This window comes from Theropithecus gelada, chromosome 19, assembly GCF_003255815.1.
Source record: "Theropithecus gelada isolate Dixy chromosome 19, Tgel_1.0, whole genome shotgun sequence".
NCBI lineage: Eukaryota > Metazoa > Chordata > Mammalia > Primates > Cercopithecidae > Theropithecus > Theropithecus gelada.
Genome location: NC_037687.1, coordinates 16,777,749 through 16,792,719, shown reverse-complemented (window position 1 = coordinate 16,792,719; position 14,971 = coordinate 16,777,749). Strand labels below are relative to the sequence as shown.

The window sequence follows — 14,971 nt, the reverse complement described above, 5'->3', positions numbered from 1 at the left end:
AAAAAAACTAGCCGGGCGAGGTGGCGGGCACCTGTAGTCCCAGCTACTCGGGAGGCTGAGGCAGGAGAATGGCGTGAACCCGGGAGGCGGAGCTTGCAATGAGCCGAGATCCGGCCACCGCACTCCACCCTGGGCAACAGAGCGAGACTCCGTCTCAAAAAAAAAAAAAAAAAAAATTTTTTTGTAGGGACAGAGTTTCACCATGTTGCCCAGGCTCGTCTCAAACTCCTGAGCTCAACCTATGAGACCAGCCTGGCCAACATGACAAAACCCTGAATCTACCAAAAATTAGCCAGGCATGGTGGCAGGCGCCTGTAGTCCCATGTACTGGGGAGGTGGAGGCAGGAGAATCACTTGAACATGGGAGGCAGAAGTTGCAGGGAGCCGAGACGCCACTGCGCTCCAGCCTGGGCGACAGAGTGAGGCTCTGCCTAAAAAAAAAAAAAGAAATGGGTTCTTAGCTGGGTGCAGTGGTGCCTGGGTCACGTGACCCAAAGTGCTAGGATTGCAGGCTAAGCCACCATGCCTGGTCAATAGTCTGTAATCTTAAGAAAGACCACTGCAGACATAAGGTCCTAGGTCTTTTAGATGGTCGAGGTGGCTGGGAACCGGGCCACCCTTGCAATGGGGCTTACAGTCTAGGACTTGTGAGGGAGTTAGATCATAGCTGGAGGAACATGTTTTTTTTTTTTTTTTGAGACAGTCTCGCTCTGTTTCCCAGGCTGGAGTGCAGTGGTGCAAACATGGGTCACTGTCGACCTCCCAGACTCAAGCAATCCTCCTGCCTCAGCCCCACAAGTAGCTGGAAGTACACTGCATGCCAGCACGCCTGGCTTCTGTATTTTTGTGTGGAGATGGGGTTTCACCATGTTGCCTGGACTGATTTTGAGCTCCTGAGCTCAAGCAATCTGCCTCCCTTGCCCTCCCAAAGTGCTAATTACAGGTGTGAGCCACCGCACTGGGCCTCTAGTTTTGTTTGAGACAGGGTCTTGCTCTGCCATCCAGGCTGGAGTGCACTGGCTCAGTCATAGCTCACTGTAGCCTCAAACTCCTTGGGTTCAAGTGATCTTCTCACCTTAGCCTCCTGAGTAGCTGGGACCACAGGTGCACAACACCTTGTCTGGCTAATATATATATTTTTTTGAGGCGGAGTTTTGCTGTTGTTGACCAGGCTGCAGTGCAATGGTGCGATCTCAGCTTATTGCAGCCTTCAACTTCTGGGTTCAAGAGATTCTCCTGCCTCAGCCTCCCAAGTAGCTGGGATTACTGATGTGCCCTACCGTGTCCGGCTTTTATTTTTTTTATTTTATTTTTAGTAGAGATGGAGTTTCACCATGTTGATCAGGCTGGTAACAAACTCCTGATCTCAAGTGATCCACCCGCCTTGGCCTCCCAAAATGCTGGAATTACAGGCATAAGCAACTGCACCTGGCTAATTTTAAAATTTTTTGCAGAGACAGGGTCTCTCTAGGTTGTCCAGGCTGGCCTCAAAACTCCTAGGCTCAAGTGATCCTCCTGCCTTGGCCTCCCAAAGTGTTGGGATTACAGGAGTGTGCCACTGCACCTGCCTGGAACATTTCTTTTTAGCAAAGTATTATTTCAAATATTTAAGGGTCAAGTATTGGTAAAACACACCAGCATTTCTGCATTTTTGTAATTTTGCCTTTCTTATCTGCATAGGATTAGAAAGACATTATTTCTATTCAATGGATGAGAAAAGAGGCACATTATATTATTCTAGTCCCTGGGGCTATGAAGGGAAAGCATGAAAGGGAACCAGGCGCTGTCATCTCTGGCTTTGGGCTCAGGGTGACACAGGTACCAGCTCTTGGCATGAGGCAGGGGTTTCTTTCTTTCCTTTTTTTTTTGAGATGGAGTCTTGCTCTGTTGCCTAGGCTGGAGTGCAGTGGCTCAATCTCGGCTCACTGCAACCTCCGCCTGCTGGGTTCAAGGGATCCTCCTGCCTCAGTAGTTAGGAGTACAGGCAGCTGCTGCCACACTCGGCTGATTTTTGTATTTTTAGTAGAGATGGGGTTTCATCACGTTGGTCAGGCTGGTCTTAAACTCCTGACCTCAGGTGATCTGCTCGCCTCGGCCTCCCAAGGTGTTGGGATTACAGGCGTGAGCCACGGCGACTGGCCAACCTGCTGGGTTTACGTTCCAGCAAGGAGCTCTCTTTGGAAGAGGGCGATTGCCTTTGCCATGAAACAGGTGTGTCCAGGTACGTGTGCTTGTGGCCTACCTGGAATGTGTACTTGGCACTGTACCCTGACCTCCGGATGCGCACGGTCTCCAGCATACCGGTGTAGCGCAGCTGCTGCAGGACCAGCTCGTCATCAAAGCACAGCTCTTTCTGAAATGAGAATGTGAGAGATCACGCAGGTGGCCTTGACCGGACAGGATGCCCAAGCCTGTCGGTGGCTCAGGCCTGGGAACTGTGAGATTAGGGCACTGTGCCATGTGACCACTGCCCCTCGGGATCCCTAACACAGAGTTGGTCAGGGTGTACATGTGGGTGCTGGCTAGCTGACCTGGGAGTGTTCTACGGCACAGTAGCCAGGAGCGCCTGGACAAGGGGTCCTTCCTTGCTCCAGACACTCCTTCTGGAATGAGGCCAAGATGAGAGGATCAGTTGAGGCCAGGAGTTTGAGACCAGCCTGGGCAACATAGTGAGACCCCATCTCTAGTCATTTAAATTTATTTAAAAAAAAAAAAAACAAAACTAAATGCAAATGTGTCCTGGGCTTGTTCTCCGTGGCAGACACGGCGTAAGTGCTGGGGATTTGGTGGAGAGGAGAGCTTGGTCTGGGGGCAGGAGCCACACACAGGTGATAGAACAGGCAGGGAGCAGCTGGGTGGAGGCCGAGAGGAGGAGGAAGAAGCCAAGGGGCTGATGGGGACACAGGGAGATGCTTCCTGCCAGGGGAGAGAAGAGGCTGGAAATGCGGCTGCCTCAGTGGGCTTTAAGCCTGGAGCTCAGGGGTCTGGACTTCATCCTGGTGGGCAGTGAGGGATAAGGCATGGTGTTGCTATAAAGACAAACGGTGCTGGGCGTGGTGGCTCACGCTTGTAATCCCAGCACTTTGGGAGGCTGAGATGGGTGGATCACTTGAAGTCAGGAGTTCAAGACCAGCCTGGCCAACATGGTGAAACCCCGTCTCTACTAAAAATACAAAAATTAGCTGAGCGTGGTGGGCACCTGTAATCCCAGCTACGTGGGAGGGTGAGGCAGGAGGATGGCTTGAACCTGGGAGGTCAAGGCTGCAGTGAGCCGAGATCGCACCACTGCACTCCAGCCTGGGTGACAGACAGAGAGAGATTCTGTCTCAAAAACAAACAAACAAAACCAAAGGAAAAAAAAAAAAGGGCAAACAGGAAAGAATGGGGAGGGTTGTCATGACTGGGGGTGGATGTGGAGCCAGGGATGCTGCCTGACACCCTCCAGTGCACAGAATGGCTCTTATCACAGAGAACCATCTGCTGGCACAGCCCACGAGCAGAGACGGTGCACGACGGAGCATCTCCTCAGGTACAGTTGGTGGGAGGTTCCTGCCTGGCTGTGTGCTCACATTTGTCTGGGAGCCCACACCCCTGCTCCGTCCCTGGTAAAGTCCCCGAGCTGTCCTCCCAGGGATGGAGTGGACCTCTGGGGTAAAGGAAGCCTGTGCCAGTGCTGAGCCTGAAGCCCCCACTGGTGCTTCTACCGGGGCTCCGAGGGTCTCTCTAGACACTTGCAATGTGAGCAGCGGGCTGTGTGTGCCTCTAAGACTCTGCTATGTAACCTCAGCCCTTGCCTTTTGGTACACTCCTTGCACTGGCTACTCTTTGGGATGTATCTGAAGAGCACCCCTGACCCTGTCGCTCCCTAATCAAACCTTCTCTGGGCGTCTCCATGTTCCAGATGATGTCCCTACTCTTGAATGGCCACTTGGGCCATCCTCACTGCTAACCCTCCATCCCCAGCTGCCTCTGGGTGGACTGCTGCACTGTCCCCCATACTGCGTGGAGGCTGGGGCTGGATGCAGGGACACCGACACCCCTAAGAGTCTGGCATGGGCCTTCTCCTCCCAAACACCTTAGAGAAACTCACCTTTTCAGCATTGGAACGGATGCAGCGGATAAAGAAGGGCTCTGCTTTCCCCAGCGCCTCCAAGAGCTTGTTAAGGGATGTCTGTTAAGGGAAAGAGAGAGCATTTGGGTTGAGTTAGGGACCCTGGCAGCTGCTGTTCTGTGGGAGACCTGGGATGCTCTAGCATCAGTGTGGGGTGGATGGGGTCTGCACAGATGTGGGTCCCTGGTGGTGGGACACAAGAGGTTCCAGCTGGACGTTCTGACCCGAGCCTGCGCTATCCCTGGAAACCCTCGAGGGAGCTACGTGGTCCCCATGGTCCCAGGGCCACCAGTGCTTGTCTCTGCCTCAGGTGGAAGGCTGGGGCCGGGGAGGACCGGACAAACGCTTTCTGGAGATTTGAAACATGTGTCAGCCTCTGAAGGGACCATGGATGTAGCGTTGTTTTTTTTGAGACAGAGTCTCACTCTTGTTGCCCAGGCTGGAGCGCAATGGCATGATCTTGGCTCACTGCAACCTCCGCCTCCCAGATTCACGCAATTCTCCTGCCTCAGCCTCCCAAGGAGCTGAGATTACAGGTGCCCACCACACCTGGCTAATTTTTGTATTTTTTTTTTTTTTTGAGACGGAGTCTCGCTCTGTCGCCCAGGCTGGAGTGCAGTGGCGCGATCTCGGCTCACTGCAAGCTCTGCCTCCCGGGTTCACACCATTCTCCTGCCTCAGCCTCCCGAGTAGCTGGGACTACAGGTGCCCGCCACCACGCCCAGCTAATTTTTTTGTATTTTTAGTAGAGACGGGGTTTCACCGTGTTAGCCAGGATGGTCTCGATCTTCTGACCTCGTGATCTGCCCGCCTCGGCCTCCCAAAGTGCTGGGATTACAGGTGTGAGCCACCGCGCCGGGCGAATTTTTTTATTTTTAGTAGAGACGGGCTATACTCGGTGTTGGGTGAAGCTACACAAGCGTGAGGCTGAGCTGAGCACCGCCCCCCGCCTCTCCTGCTGCACCCACCTGGAACTGGGCACTGATGCTTGGCGCCGCCCCCCGCCTCTCCTGCTGCACCCACCTGGAACTAGGCACTGATGCTTGGCGCCGCCCCCCGCCTCTCCTGCTGCACCCACCTGGAACTGGGCGCTGATGCTCGGTGGCTTTTTCTTCTTGTGCAGGTGCAGCAGGGACTTGGTGGTGCGGTCGTGCAGGGTCATGCTGATGATGAGTTTCAGGGACTTGGAGTCCAGCAGGTTCTAGGACAGACACATGGGGTCCGGCCTGCCCTCCCACAGCCCACACGGGCACGGGAAGGCGTCACAGCGTCCCCAGAGCCAGGGCAGAACAGCATCCCCGCAGCAAGTGCCCAGGTGGCAGCTCTTAGGTTTGGTCTTGGGACCACGCTGTTGGAGAGGGCCCAGTGGAATGAGGTGGGCTACACCTGGCACACAGCGCTGGTTCCAGCAGGGCTGATGGCAGCCTCTTTCACCGCCTGAGTGGCTGCCCCATTTCCCCTTCCTCTGGGTTAGAGAGGAAGCCAGTGCTACTGAACCTGGCCGACCCTCTCCTCTGCACAGCTCCTACAGTTTTCGTTACTTGAGGCAAGAAGGGCCAGGTCTTTTCTGTGCCATCTGCATGAGCTCATCGGACAGGCCACCTTCATGTGTCAGCCAGTTCGATCAGCTGACAAGAGGAATTAGCCCTCTCCCATCTGCTAACTAGACTGCAAGGCTAGTCTTACTCTTTTTGCCAATTTCCTAAATTGCTGCACTTGTACGTGGAAACGAGACAGAGCGCTTGGGAGGTGCTCTGCCCCATCTGGAAGTGGTCCTGTAGCCAGGGACTGAAGATGGGGCTGTTAAACGGAAGGGTCCCATTACCTTGGGGCAGGATGAGCTCTATGGTGCTATGAACCCACTAGAGCTCCCCGTGGGACCAGGCTGAGGCCAGACTTCAGCTGCGCTTATGCCCCTGGCTTCCTCCCTCACCCTTTCTCTCTGCTTTCTCCTGTAAACCCCCCTCCATAAGCCGCTGTGTGTGCAAATATCCCCATCTCAGACCCTGCTTCTGGGAAACCCATAAAGAGCCAGCTCCAAATCATCTCAACACAAGAACATTTTTTTTCTTGGAGGGAGGGGGAGATAGTGGGAAGAAGGAGGTAATGAAGCTGCAGAAGTGAAAGCTCTCAAGACGGGCAGAGAAGCATATCTTGGAACGTGTCGCGCGGGGTGTGTGTTATTTTTTTACCTTTGGAATGATCTGCTTTTGTTTGATACCTTTACTTTTCCTGTCAAAATATTAAAAATGGTTTTGTGAACAAAAGGAACACAGCGTCGGGATTTGGGTTAGTTCAGCAAGCCACGCCTGGCGGGTTAGACTGAGACAGAGAGAGACGGGAGAGAGCGAGAAGGCGCAAGTGCAACAAGGCCGCCGCCACCTCTCCACACTGCACACCGTGGCGTGCCTCAGCCACTGTCTGTGGACACCAGTTTCCCTGGGATGGCGCTAGCCGGACTCTGCTGGTGGCTGCCCCAAGGCTGAGAAAAGCATTTGGTCTGGGGGCCATTCGGATGTCTGAGAAGTAGGAGGGGCTGGCTAGGAATCTACAGGGTGGGACGTGCATCCAACGGAGCTCACTATGGAGGAACTGACATATCCCCAAATCACAGCAGGATGCCCTAAGTGGGGCAGAGGAAGCCTGAGCAGTCCTGGTGGAGACCAGGTGACCAGGCTGTCTTTGCCATGCGCTGGTAGACACCAAACAGACCCAGACGCCCTTCTGGAACCCTCTGCTGGCAGGGCAGGGACTTGCCTTGCAAAATAACCAAAATGGGGCCTGGGTGGGAGCTCCTTTCAGGATCATGCTGGTGGGAAAGAAGAAAACCAAAACTGGCCAGGCGTGGTGGCTCACGCCTGTAATCCCAGCACTTTGGGGGGCTGAGGTGGGTGGATCACTTGGGGTCAGGAGTTCAAGACCAGCCTGGCCAACATGGTGAAACCCTGTCTCTACCAAAAATACAAAAATTAGCCAGGCGTGGTGGTGGGCGCCTGTAATCCCAGCTACTCAAGAGGCTGAGGCGGGAGAATCGCTTGAACCCAGGAGGCGAAGGTTGCAGTGAGCCGAGATCATGCCACAGCACTCCAGCCTGGGTGACAGACCAAGACTCTGTCTCAAAACCCCCCGCAAAACCCAAAGCTGCTCTTTTGGCCGAGGTAAGGAAGCGGGCAGCTCCTGTGTTCTCAGACACCTTATGAAATCTTGCAGACCAAGGGGAAAATAAATAAATAAGTAAATATATTTATTTATTCAAAAGGCCTGGTGCCTTTTGAAGACCGGCTAAGGAGATGATAGCTTGCAGATCTGTGAGATGCCTAGCCGTTCGCAGTTGCATTCAGTTTCACCTGAATCCCTGTGGGGTAAAATAAGGCATAACAAGAACAAAAGTTTGAGGCTGAGGTGGGCGGATCACTTGAGGTCAGGAGTTCGAGACCAGTCTGGCCAACATGGTGAAATCCCATCTCTACTAAAAACACAAAAAAATTAGCCAGGTGTGGTGGTGCACACCTGTAATCTCAGCTACTTGGGAGGCTGAGGCAGGAGAACTGCTTGAACCTGGGAGGTGGAGGTTGCAATAAGCCAAGACTGAGCCACTACACGCCAGCCTGGGCGACAGTGAGACTCTGCCTCAAAAAAAAAAAAAAAAAAAAAAAGGAACAAAAGTTTGAAACAGGCTCCTGCTGGGTACAGTGGCTCATGCCTGTAATCCCAGTGCTTTGGGAGGCTGAGGCAGGAGGATCGCTTGATCCCAGGAGTTTGAGACCAGCCTGGCAGCCTGGGCTATAACATAGCAAGATTCCACCTCTACAAACAGTAAAATTAGACAGGTGTGGTAATGCACGCCTGCATTTCCAGCTACACTGGAGGTTGAGGCAGGAGAATCGCTTGAGCCCAGGAGGTCGAAACTGCCGTGAGCGGTGATTGTGTCACTGCTGTACTCTAGCCCGGGCAACAGAATGAGACCCCCATCTCTTAAAAAAGAAAAAAAAAAAAAAAAGGGCCAGGGACGGTGGCTCATGCCTGTAATCCCAGCACTTTGGAAGGACGAGACAGGCAGATCACCTGAGGTCAGGAGTTCAAGACCAGCCTGGCCAACATGGTGAAGCCCTGTCTCTACTAAAAATACAAAAAATTAGCCAGGCGTGGTGGCAGGTGTCAGTAATCCCAGGTACTTGGGAGGCTGAGGTGGGAGAATCGCTTGAACCTGGGAGGCAGAGGGTGCAGTGCGCTGAGATTGTACCCCATTGCACTCCAGCCTGGGCAACAAGAGTGAAACTCCGTCTCAAAAAAAAAAAGAAAGAAAAAAAGAAACTGGCTTCCATTGGCTCCCATGCAGGTGCAAGCTTTGCTGTCAGCCAACCCACACCCCAATGGCCACTAAAAGGCGGGATGTGGTGACCGCAGGTGGATGTCCTGTTAGCTGAGGCTGCTGCCTGCCTGGTGCTGGGTCAACATAATGGAAGCATGAGAGTCATTACCCCATTTGGAGGCCGAAAGCATAGAATACTCAGGTCCCACAGTGTGCTAACGGTTGGGATCCCAACCCAGTTTATGCACCTTCTGGGCTCTCTCGACTGGCTTATGTGGCCACCTGCAGACAGCAGGGCCATCCTCTCAGGAAATTGCATGCCCTGCTGCAGACGGCTTCTCTGCAAACTCACAGTGGCAAAGGCGGGAGCAAGCTTTGCTCTGCAAGCCAGACAGGCACGGGGAGGAGACGGAGGATGGCACGTTTGCGGGTGGAAAATTAGATGCCTCGAGGAAGGAGCGCTCCTGGGAAGCTGCCCCGTGTGTTGGGAAGCTGGCCGTGCCTGGGCCACAGTGCAGACAGTGGCCAGGGGTGTTATTGATTGGCATTTAGTGATGGCTGGGGGGTGAGCTACCAGACAGCATTGTGGTTTTAGTGGCCGATGCAAATTAGGAAGACTGCAGGCCCCGCCGGGGTTGTGGGAGTAGGGGGAGGCGGTTGTTGCACTTGTAAGCAGGGTCTTGCTGGGGGACTCACAGGATGAAGGCGCGGGGTTTCTGGAGCCGACTGAGGGACTGGAGAAGCCTACGGGGGTCCTCGCCCTGCCAGGGCAATCCTTTGATGCTCTTGATCATTTGGTTATGCAAATCGCTGAGGGGAGGGGTGGGGAGGGTGCAGTGACAGAAAGAAGATGGAGTTAGAAGCATGCCTGCCACCTTGGGGTTCCCAGAGCCACTGGGACCGTCCCCAGGCCACTGAAGCTAAAACATGCAGCTGGGGAAAGACACTGAGCTCAATGCTGCCCCTCTCTCTTCTGCCAGAAAGGGGGACTGGGTCAGTCTCCCCAAGACCTGCAGTGGGGTAGGGCTTTGAGGCAAATTGGACTTGGCCACACGGATCATTGATCCTTTTCAATATATCATTTCCAGCTGGGCGCCGTGGCTCACGTCTATAATCCCATCACTTTGCGAGGCTGAGATGGGTGGATCACCTGAGGTCAGGAGTTCGAGACCAGCCTGGCCAACATGGCGAAACCCTGTCTCTGCTAAAAATACAAAAAGTTAGCGGGGCATGGTGGAGGGCACCTGTAATCCCAGCTACGTGGGAGGCTGAGGCAGGAGAATTACTTGAACCCAGGAGGCAGAGGTTGCAGTGAGCTGAGATAGCGCCATTGCACTCCAGCCTGGGAGACAGAGCAACACTCTGTCTTTAAAAAAAAAAGAAAAAAAAAATTATTTCCATCTGATCATTCCACTTCATTGGATCCTTTTCATCTGGATCACTGAGAAAGTTCTCATATTTAAGAGGCTTTGGGGATATTTATTTACTTGTTGAGACGGAGTCTCGCTCTTTCTCCCAGGCTGGAGCGCAATGGTGTAATCTCAGCTCACCGCAACCCTACCTCCTGGGTTCAAGTGATTCTCCTGCCTCAGCCTCCTAAATAGCTAGGATTACAGGTGTGCACCACCATGCCTGGCTAATTTTTGTATTTTTAGTAGAAATGGGGTTTCATCATGTTGGTCAGGGAGGTCTTGAACTCCTAACCTTGTGATCCACCCACCTCAGCCTTCCAAAGTGCTGGGATAACAGGTGTGAGCCACTGCATCCAGCCGGGGATATTTATTTAGTTTTAAATTTATTTTTATTTTATTTTATTGAGACAGAGTCTCGCTCTGTTGCCCAGGCTGGAGTGCAGTGGTGCGATCTCAGCTCACTGCAACCTCCACTTTTTGGGTTCAAGTGATTCTCCTGTCTCAGCCTCCTGAGTAGCTGGGATTACAGACATGCATCACCCTGCCAAGCCTATTTATTTTTAAAATTCCATGACAGGCTGGGCATGGCTCATACCTGTAATCCCAGCACTTTCGGAGGCTGAGCGGGGCAGATCACCTGAGGTAGGGAGTTCAAGACCAGCCTGGCCAACATGGTGAAACCCTGTCTCTACTAAAAACACAAAAATTAGCCGGGCATGATGGCACATGCCTGTAGTCCCAGTCACTCCAGAGGCTGATGCATGACAATAGCTTGAACCTGGGAGGCAGAGGTTGCACTGAGCCGAGATCGCGCCACTGCACTCCAGCCTGGATAACAGAGTGAGACTCTGTCTCAAAAAAAAAAAAAAAAAAATCAAAAGGCAGTTGGGGAAACTCAGAAAAGAAGACCCTAAGGAGGGTCTCTGTGGGAGGAGCAAATTAGTCTCTCTCCATGATTTTGTGGCCAGATGTCAAACTCCTTGTTGGCTTCATTAAGGCCTTTGGAGGAATTAATTTGAATACAAGAGCCACAGGTTGAGCACAGCAACTGGGGTGGTACCATCTCCATCAGGGGACATTTGCCAATGTCTGCAGACATTTGTGGTTGTCATGACTTGGGGGTGGGGGTGCTCTCCTGGCATCTGGTGGGTAGAGGCCAGGGATGCTGCTTAACACCCTATAGTCCACAGGACGGGTGCCACCCCAGAGAATGATCTGGCACAGTGCTGAGGCTGAGAAACCCTAGTTTTTTTTTTTTTTTTTTTTAAACAGAGTCTTGCTATGTTGCCCAGGCTGGAATGCAGTGGTGTGATCTCGGCTCACTGTAAACCCTGCCTCCCAGGTTCAAGTGATTCTCCTGCCTCAGCCTCCCGAGTAGCTAGGATTACAGGTGCACACCACGCCTGGCTAATTTTTGTATTTTTAGTAGACACAGGGTTTCACCATGTTGGCCAGGGTGGTCTTGAACTGCCGACCTCAAATGACCTGCCCACGTAGGCCTCCCCCAAGTGCTGGGATTACAGGGGGTGAGCGACCGCACCCGGCCAGAGAAACCCTAGTTTAAGGGGGTAATTACCCTCAAAGCACTCAACCTTACTCGCTTCATTTTGTTTGATGGCTGTGGGCTTAGGCTTGAGCATGCACGCTAGAGGTGCAAACTTTGGCACTGATAACGTGTGTGAATTAGAATGCCTTAGAAATGAAAATTGGATGCTTTCAAACTAAATATTAGTGAGGAATGTCTAAATTACAAATGTTTCTGACAGAACTTCTAGAAATGAGGATCTTGTTTTTCCTGTTTTTTTTTTTTTTTTTTTTTGAATTTCTTTCTCCAGACATTTTATTTATTTTTTCTTGTAGAGGTGGGGTCTTGTTATGTTGTCCAAGCTGGTTTCAAACTCTTGGCCTCAAGTGATCCTCCCGCCTTGGCCTCCCAAAGTGCTGGGATTACAGGTGCGTGCTACCGCGTCCTGCTGGCAGTCGTTCAAAGCACATGTTTTAGCTCTGGGCAGGTGGCCTGGAAGGACCCAACCCCAGCCCCTGTGCTCCATGCACCATGCCAAGTGTCCACATGGCCCCACTTACCTGTTTTCCCCAGCCCTCCAGGGAGGCAGAGCAAAGGCAACAGAGGGGTCGCCTGTCACCTCTATATGCGAGTGGCCTTCATACCCAGGGTGGTCAGTGCAGCGGCCACGGCTTGGAATGATGTCCATGACTTTGGCCCACCCCTAGCCCTGCTGACCCGGCTAAATCTGCAAATCTGGCAGGAGTGACCCCTGTGGGCCGTGGCATTCTCTGAATGGCCAGTCCTCTCTGTCTGTGCCCTGGACGCAGCACTGAGCGCCTGGGGAAGATGGCTCCCCTCGGTGCCTTGCTGGCCTCGGGATCAAAGGCCCTTTCTGCACTTACTTCTTGCTTTCATATAAAGCAATGATGTCCTCAAAAGCGTTAATATCGAACTCCTCAGAGCCGTCAAATGAGAAATCTAGCATTGAACAGCTGAAAGGGAGAATCTGTATAAACTTAACATGCTCCTGGGGTGGGACCCGCAGCCCTGTGGCCAGGCCCTGGGGAGATGGATGCTGCTTCTGCTACCGCAGGTCAGAAGTTACTTTGTCTTTGAGGTAAGGGAGGCAAGGAAAAAAACAAACGAGGACTGGGTGTGGTGGCTCATGCCTATAATCCCATCACTTTGGGAGGCTGAGGTGGGAGGATGCCTTGAGGCCAGGAGTTCGAGACTAGCCTGAGCAACATAATCAGACTCCATCTTTATAAAAGGAAAAATTAGCCAGGCGTGGTGGCCTGTGCCTGTTGTCCCAGCTACTTGGGAGGCTGAGGCGGGGGGATTGCTTGAGTCCAGGAGGTCGAGGCTGCAGTGAGCTGTGATTATACCACTGCACTCCAGCCTGGTCTCAAGCAAAACAAAACAAAACAAAATAAAACAAAAATGCAACCCATACAACAAAATAGAAGGAAGCTTTCTAGCTCTTGGGAACTTGGGGGACCCCTCAAAAAAAAAAAACAAACATAATAGAGGAATGCATTCTCCTTTCTTGCGTCCCATTTTGGGTGAAAAAGGTGATTCCTAAAACTTTTATATATTTATTTTTTTTGAGACAGAGTCTTGCTCTGTCACCCAGGCTGGAGTGCAGTGGTGCAATCTCGGCTCACTGCAACCTCCATTTCCCGTGTTCAAGCAATTCTCCTGCCTCAGCCTCCCGTGTAGCCGGGACTACAGGTGCCCGCCACCATGCCCGGCTAATTTTTGTATTTTTAGTAGAGACGAGGTTTCACCATGTTGGCTAGGCTGGTCTTGAACGTCTGACCTCAAGTGATCTGCTCGCCTTGGCCTCCCAAAGTGCTGGAATTACAGGCGTGCACCATCATGTCCAGCCAGCCTGCTCACTTTTCTACCCTGGTGCTGTCACATGCTTGGGTGCATGCAGGGCCCTTGGGGTCACTGCTAGGGTCCACAAAAGACCCCGCATCATCTCATGTGCAACATCAAAGTGTATGTGTTTCTGACTGTGAGTGAAGTAACTTGGCAGAACAACTTTTGGGCCACCCCAGGCAGGACAAGGGAAGAACTCTCCAATCAATCAAGCCCGTCTCTCCCCACCACCAGCGATACTTAGGCTTCACCTCCCAGTGCCCACCCTAGGCCATAAAATGGATCCTTTGTAAACTGAGTCTCCTCCCATCTCCCTAAAGCGCATGATGTACCAAGGCGTGCTATTCTGTGTCCAGAAAAGCAGCCACCAAATGCTACTTGGTTCTGGGTCTTTCTGGTTCAAAAGGCAGCTCAGTGACTTACTCAGAGCAACCCTGACCTGGGTTTAGAATGTAGCATTCCCCGGTGGCTCACGCCTGTAATCCCAGCACTTTCGGAGGCCAAGGCAGGTGGATCACCTGAAGTCAGGAGTTCAAGACCAGCCTGACCAACATGGAGAAACCCTGTCTCTACTAAAAATACAAAATTAGGCCGGGCGCGGTAGCTCACGCCTGTAATCACAGCACTTTGGGAGGCTGAGGTGGGTGGATCACGAGGTCAGGAGATCGAGACCATCCTGGCCAACAGGGTGAAACCTCGTCTCTACCAAAAAAAAATACCAAAAAAAAAAAAAAAAAAAAAATTAGCCGGGCGTGGTGGCAGGCGCCTGTAGTCACAGCTACTAGGGAGGCCGAGGCAGGAGAATGGCGTGAATCTGGGAGGCAGAGCTTGCAGTCATCAGAGATTGCGCCACCGCACTCCAGCCTGGGCAACAGAGCAAGACTCTGTCTCACAAACAAACAAACAAACAAACAAAAAAACAAAATTTGCTGGGCATCATGCAGCGTGCCTGTAATCACAGCTGCTCAGGAGGCTGAGGCAGGAGAATCGGTTGAACCCGGGAGGTGGAGGTTGCAGTGAGCCAAGATCGTGCCATTGTACTCCAGCCTGGGCAACAAGAGCAAAACTCCGTCTCAAAAAAAAAAAAAAAAAAAAAAAAAAAGAATGTAGCATTCCCTAAGTTGTTTGAAACAATGCTGCTGCCACCTAATGATCTCAGTGTGGGCAAATCGGGGTCTTGCTCACCGGTAAAGTTTTTCTGAAGGGGTGCTGGCTCCTCTTGGCAGCACTTCCGGGTGACTTTGGGCACCAGGGCTGCTCATACCTGCTGGAGACACAGAGTGGACGGTGGTTGGGATGGCCTCCTGTGGAGGTTGCAATTATTTTAACCCATTTTATTTATTTATTTGAGATGGAGTCTTGCTCTGTTACCCAGTCTGGAGCACAGTGGCGTGATCTTGGCCCACTGCAACTTCTGGCTCCTGAGTTCAAGTGATTCTCCTGTCTCCGCCTCCTGAGTAGCTAGGACTACAGGCCACTGTGCCCAGCTAATTTTTGTATTTCCAGTAGAGACAGGGTTTCGCCATGTTGGCCAGGCTGGTCTTGAACTCCTGACCTCAGGTGATCTGCCCACCTTGGCCTCCCAAAATCCTGGGATTATAGGCATGAGCCTCTGCGACAACCCCCCACACTTTTTTTTTTTTTAATTGTTTACCGACAGGGTCTTGCTGCATTGCCTAGGCCGAGTGCAGTGGTGCGATCATAGCTCATGTAACCTCCAACTCCTGGGCTCAAGCAATCCTCCT

The 14,971-nt window shown here is 52.3% G+C and overlaps 1 protein-coding gene across 3 annotated transcripts in view; it reads right to left on the bottom strand.

Annotated features, from left to right (window-relative positions):
• Positions 1-14,971, bottom strand: part of MYO9B (myosin IXB) — a 139,446-nt gene that overhangs the window by 24,100 nt on the left and 100,375 nt on the right. For 2 of the 3 annotated variants that reach the window (XM_025367241.1, XM_025367240.1), the window contains exons 14-19: positions 14,412-14,490; positions 9,120-9,233; positions 6,304-6,343; positions 5,190-5,312; positions 4,091-4,171; positions 2,243-2,353 (exon numbers count right to left, since the gene is read on the bottom strand). In XM_025367241.1, coding sequence (XP_025223026.1) covers positions 2,243-2,353; positions 4,091-4,171; positions 5,190-5,312; positions 6,304-6,343; positions 9,120-9,233; positions 14,412-14,490 — 548 coding nt within the window. Of the gene's footprint in view, positions 1-2,242; positions 2,354-4,090; positions 4,172-5,189; positions 5,313-6,303; positions 6,344-9,119; positions 9,234-14,411; positions 14,494-14,971 lie in introns of all 3 variants that reach the window. The other variant, XM_025367239.1, reaches the window with a different exon arrangement.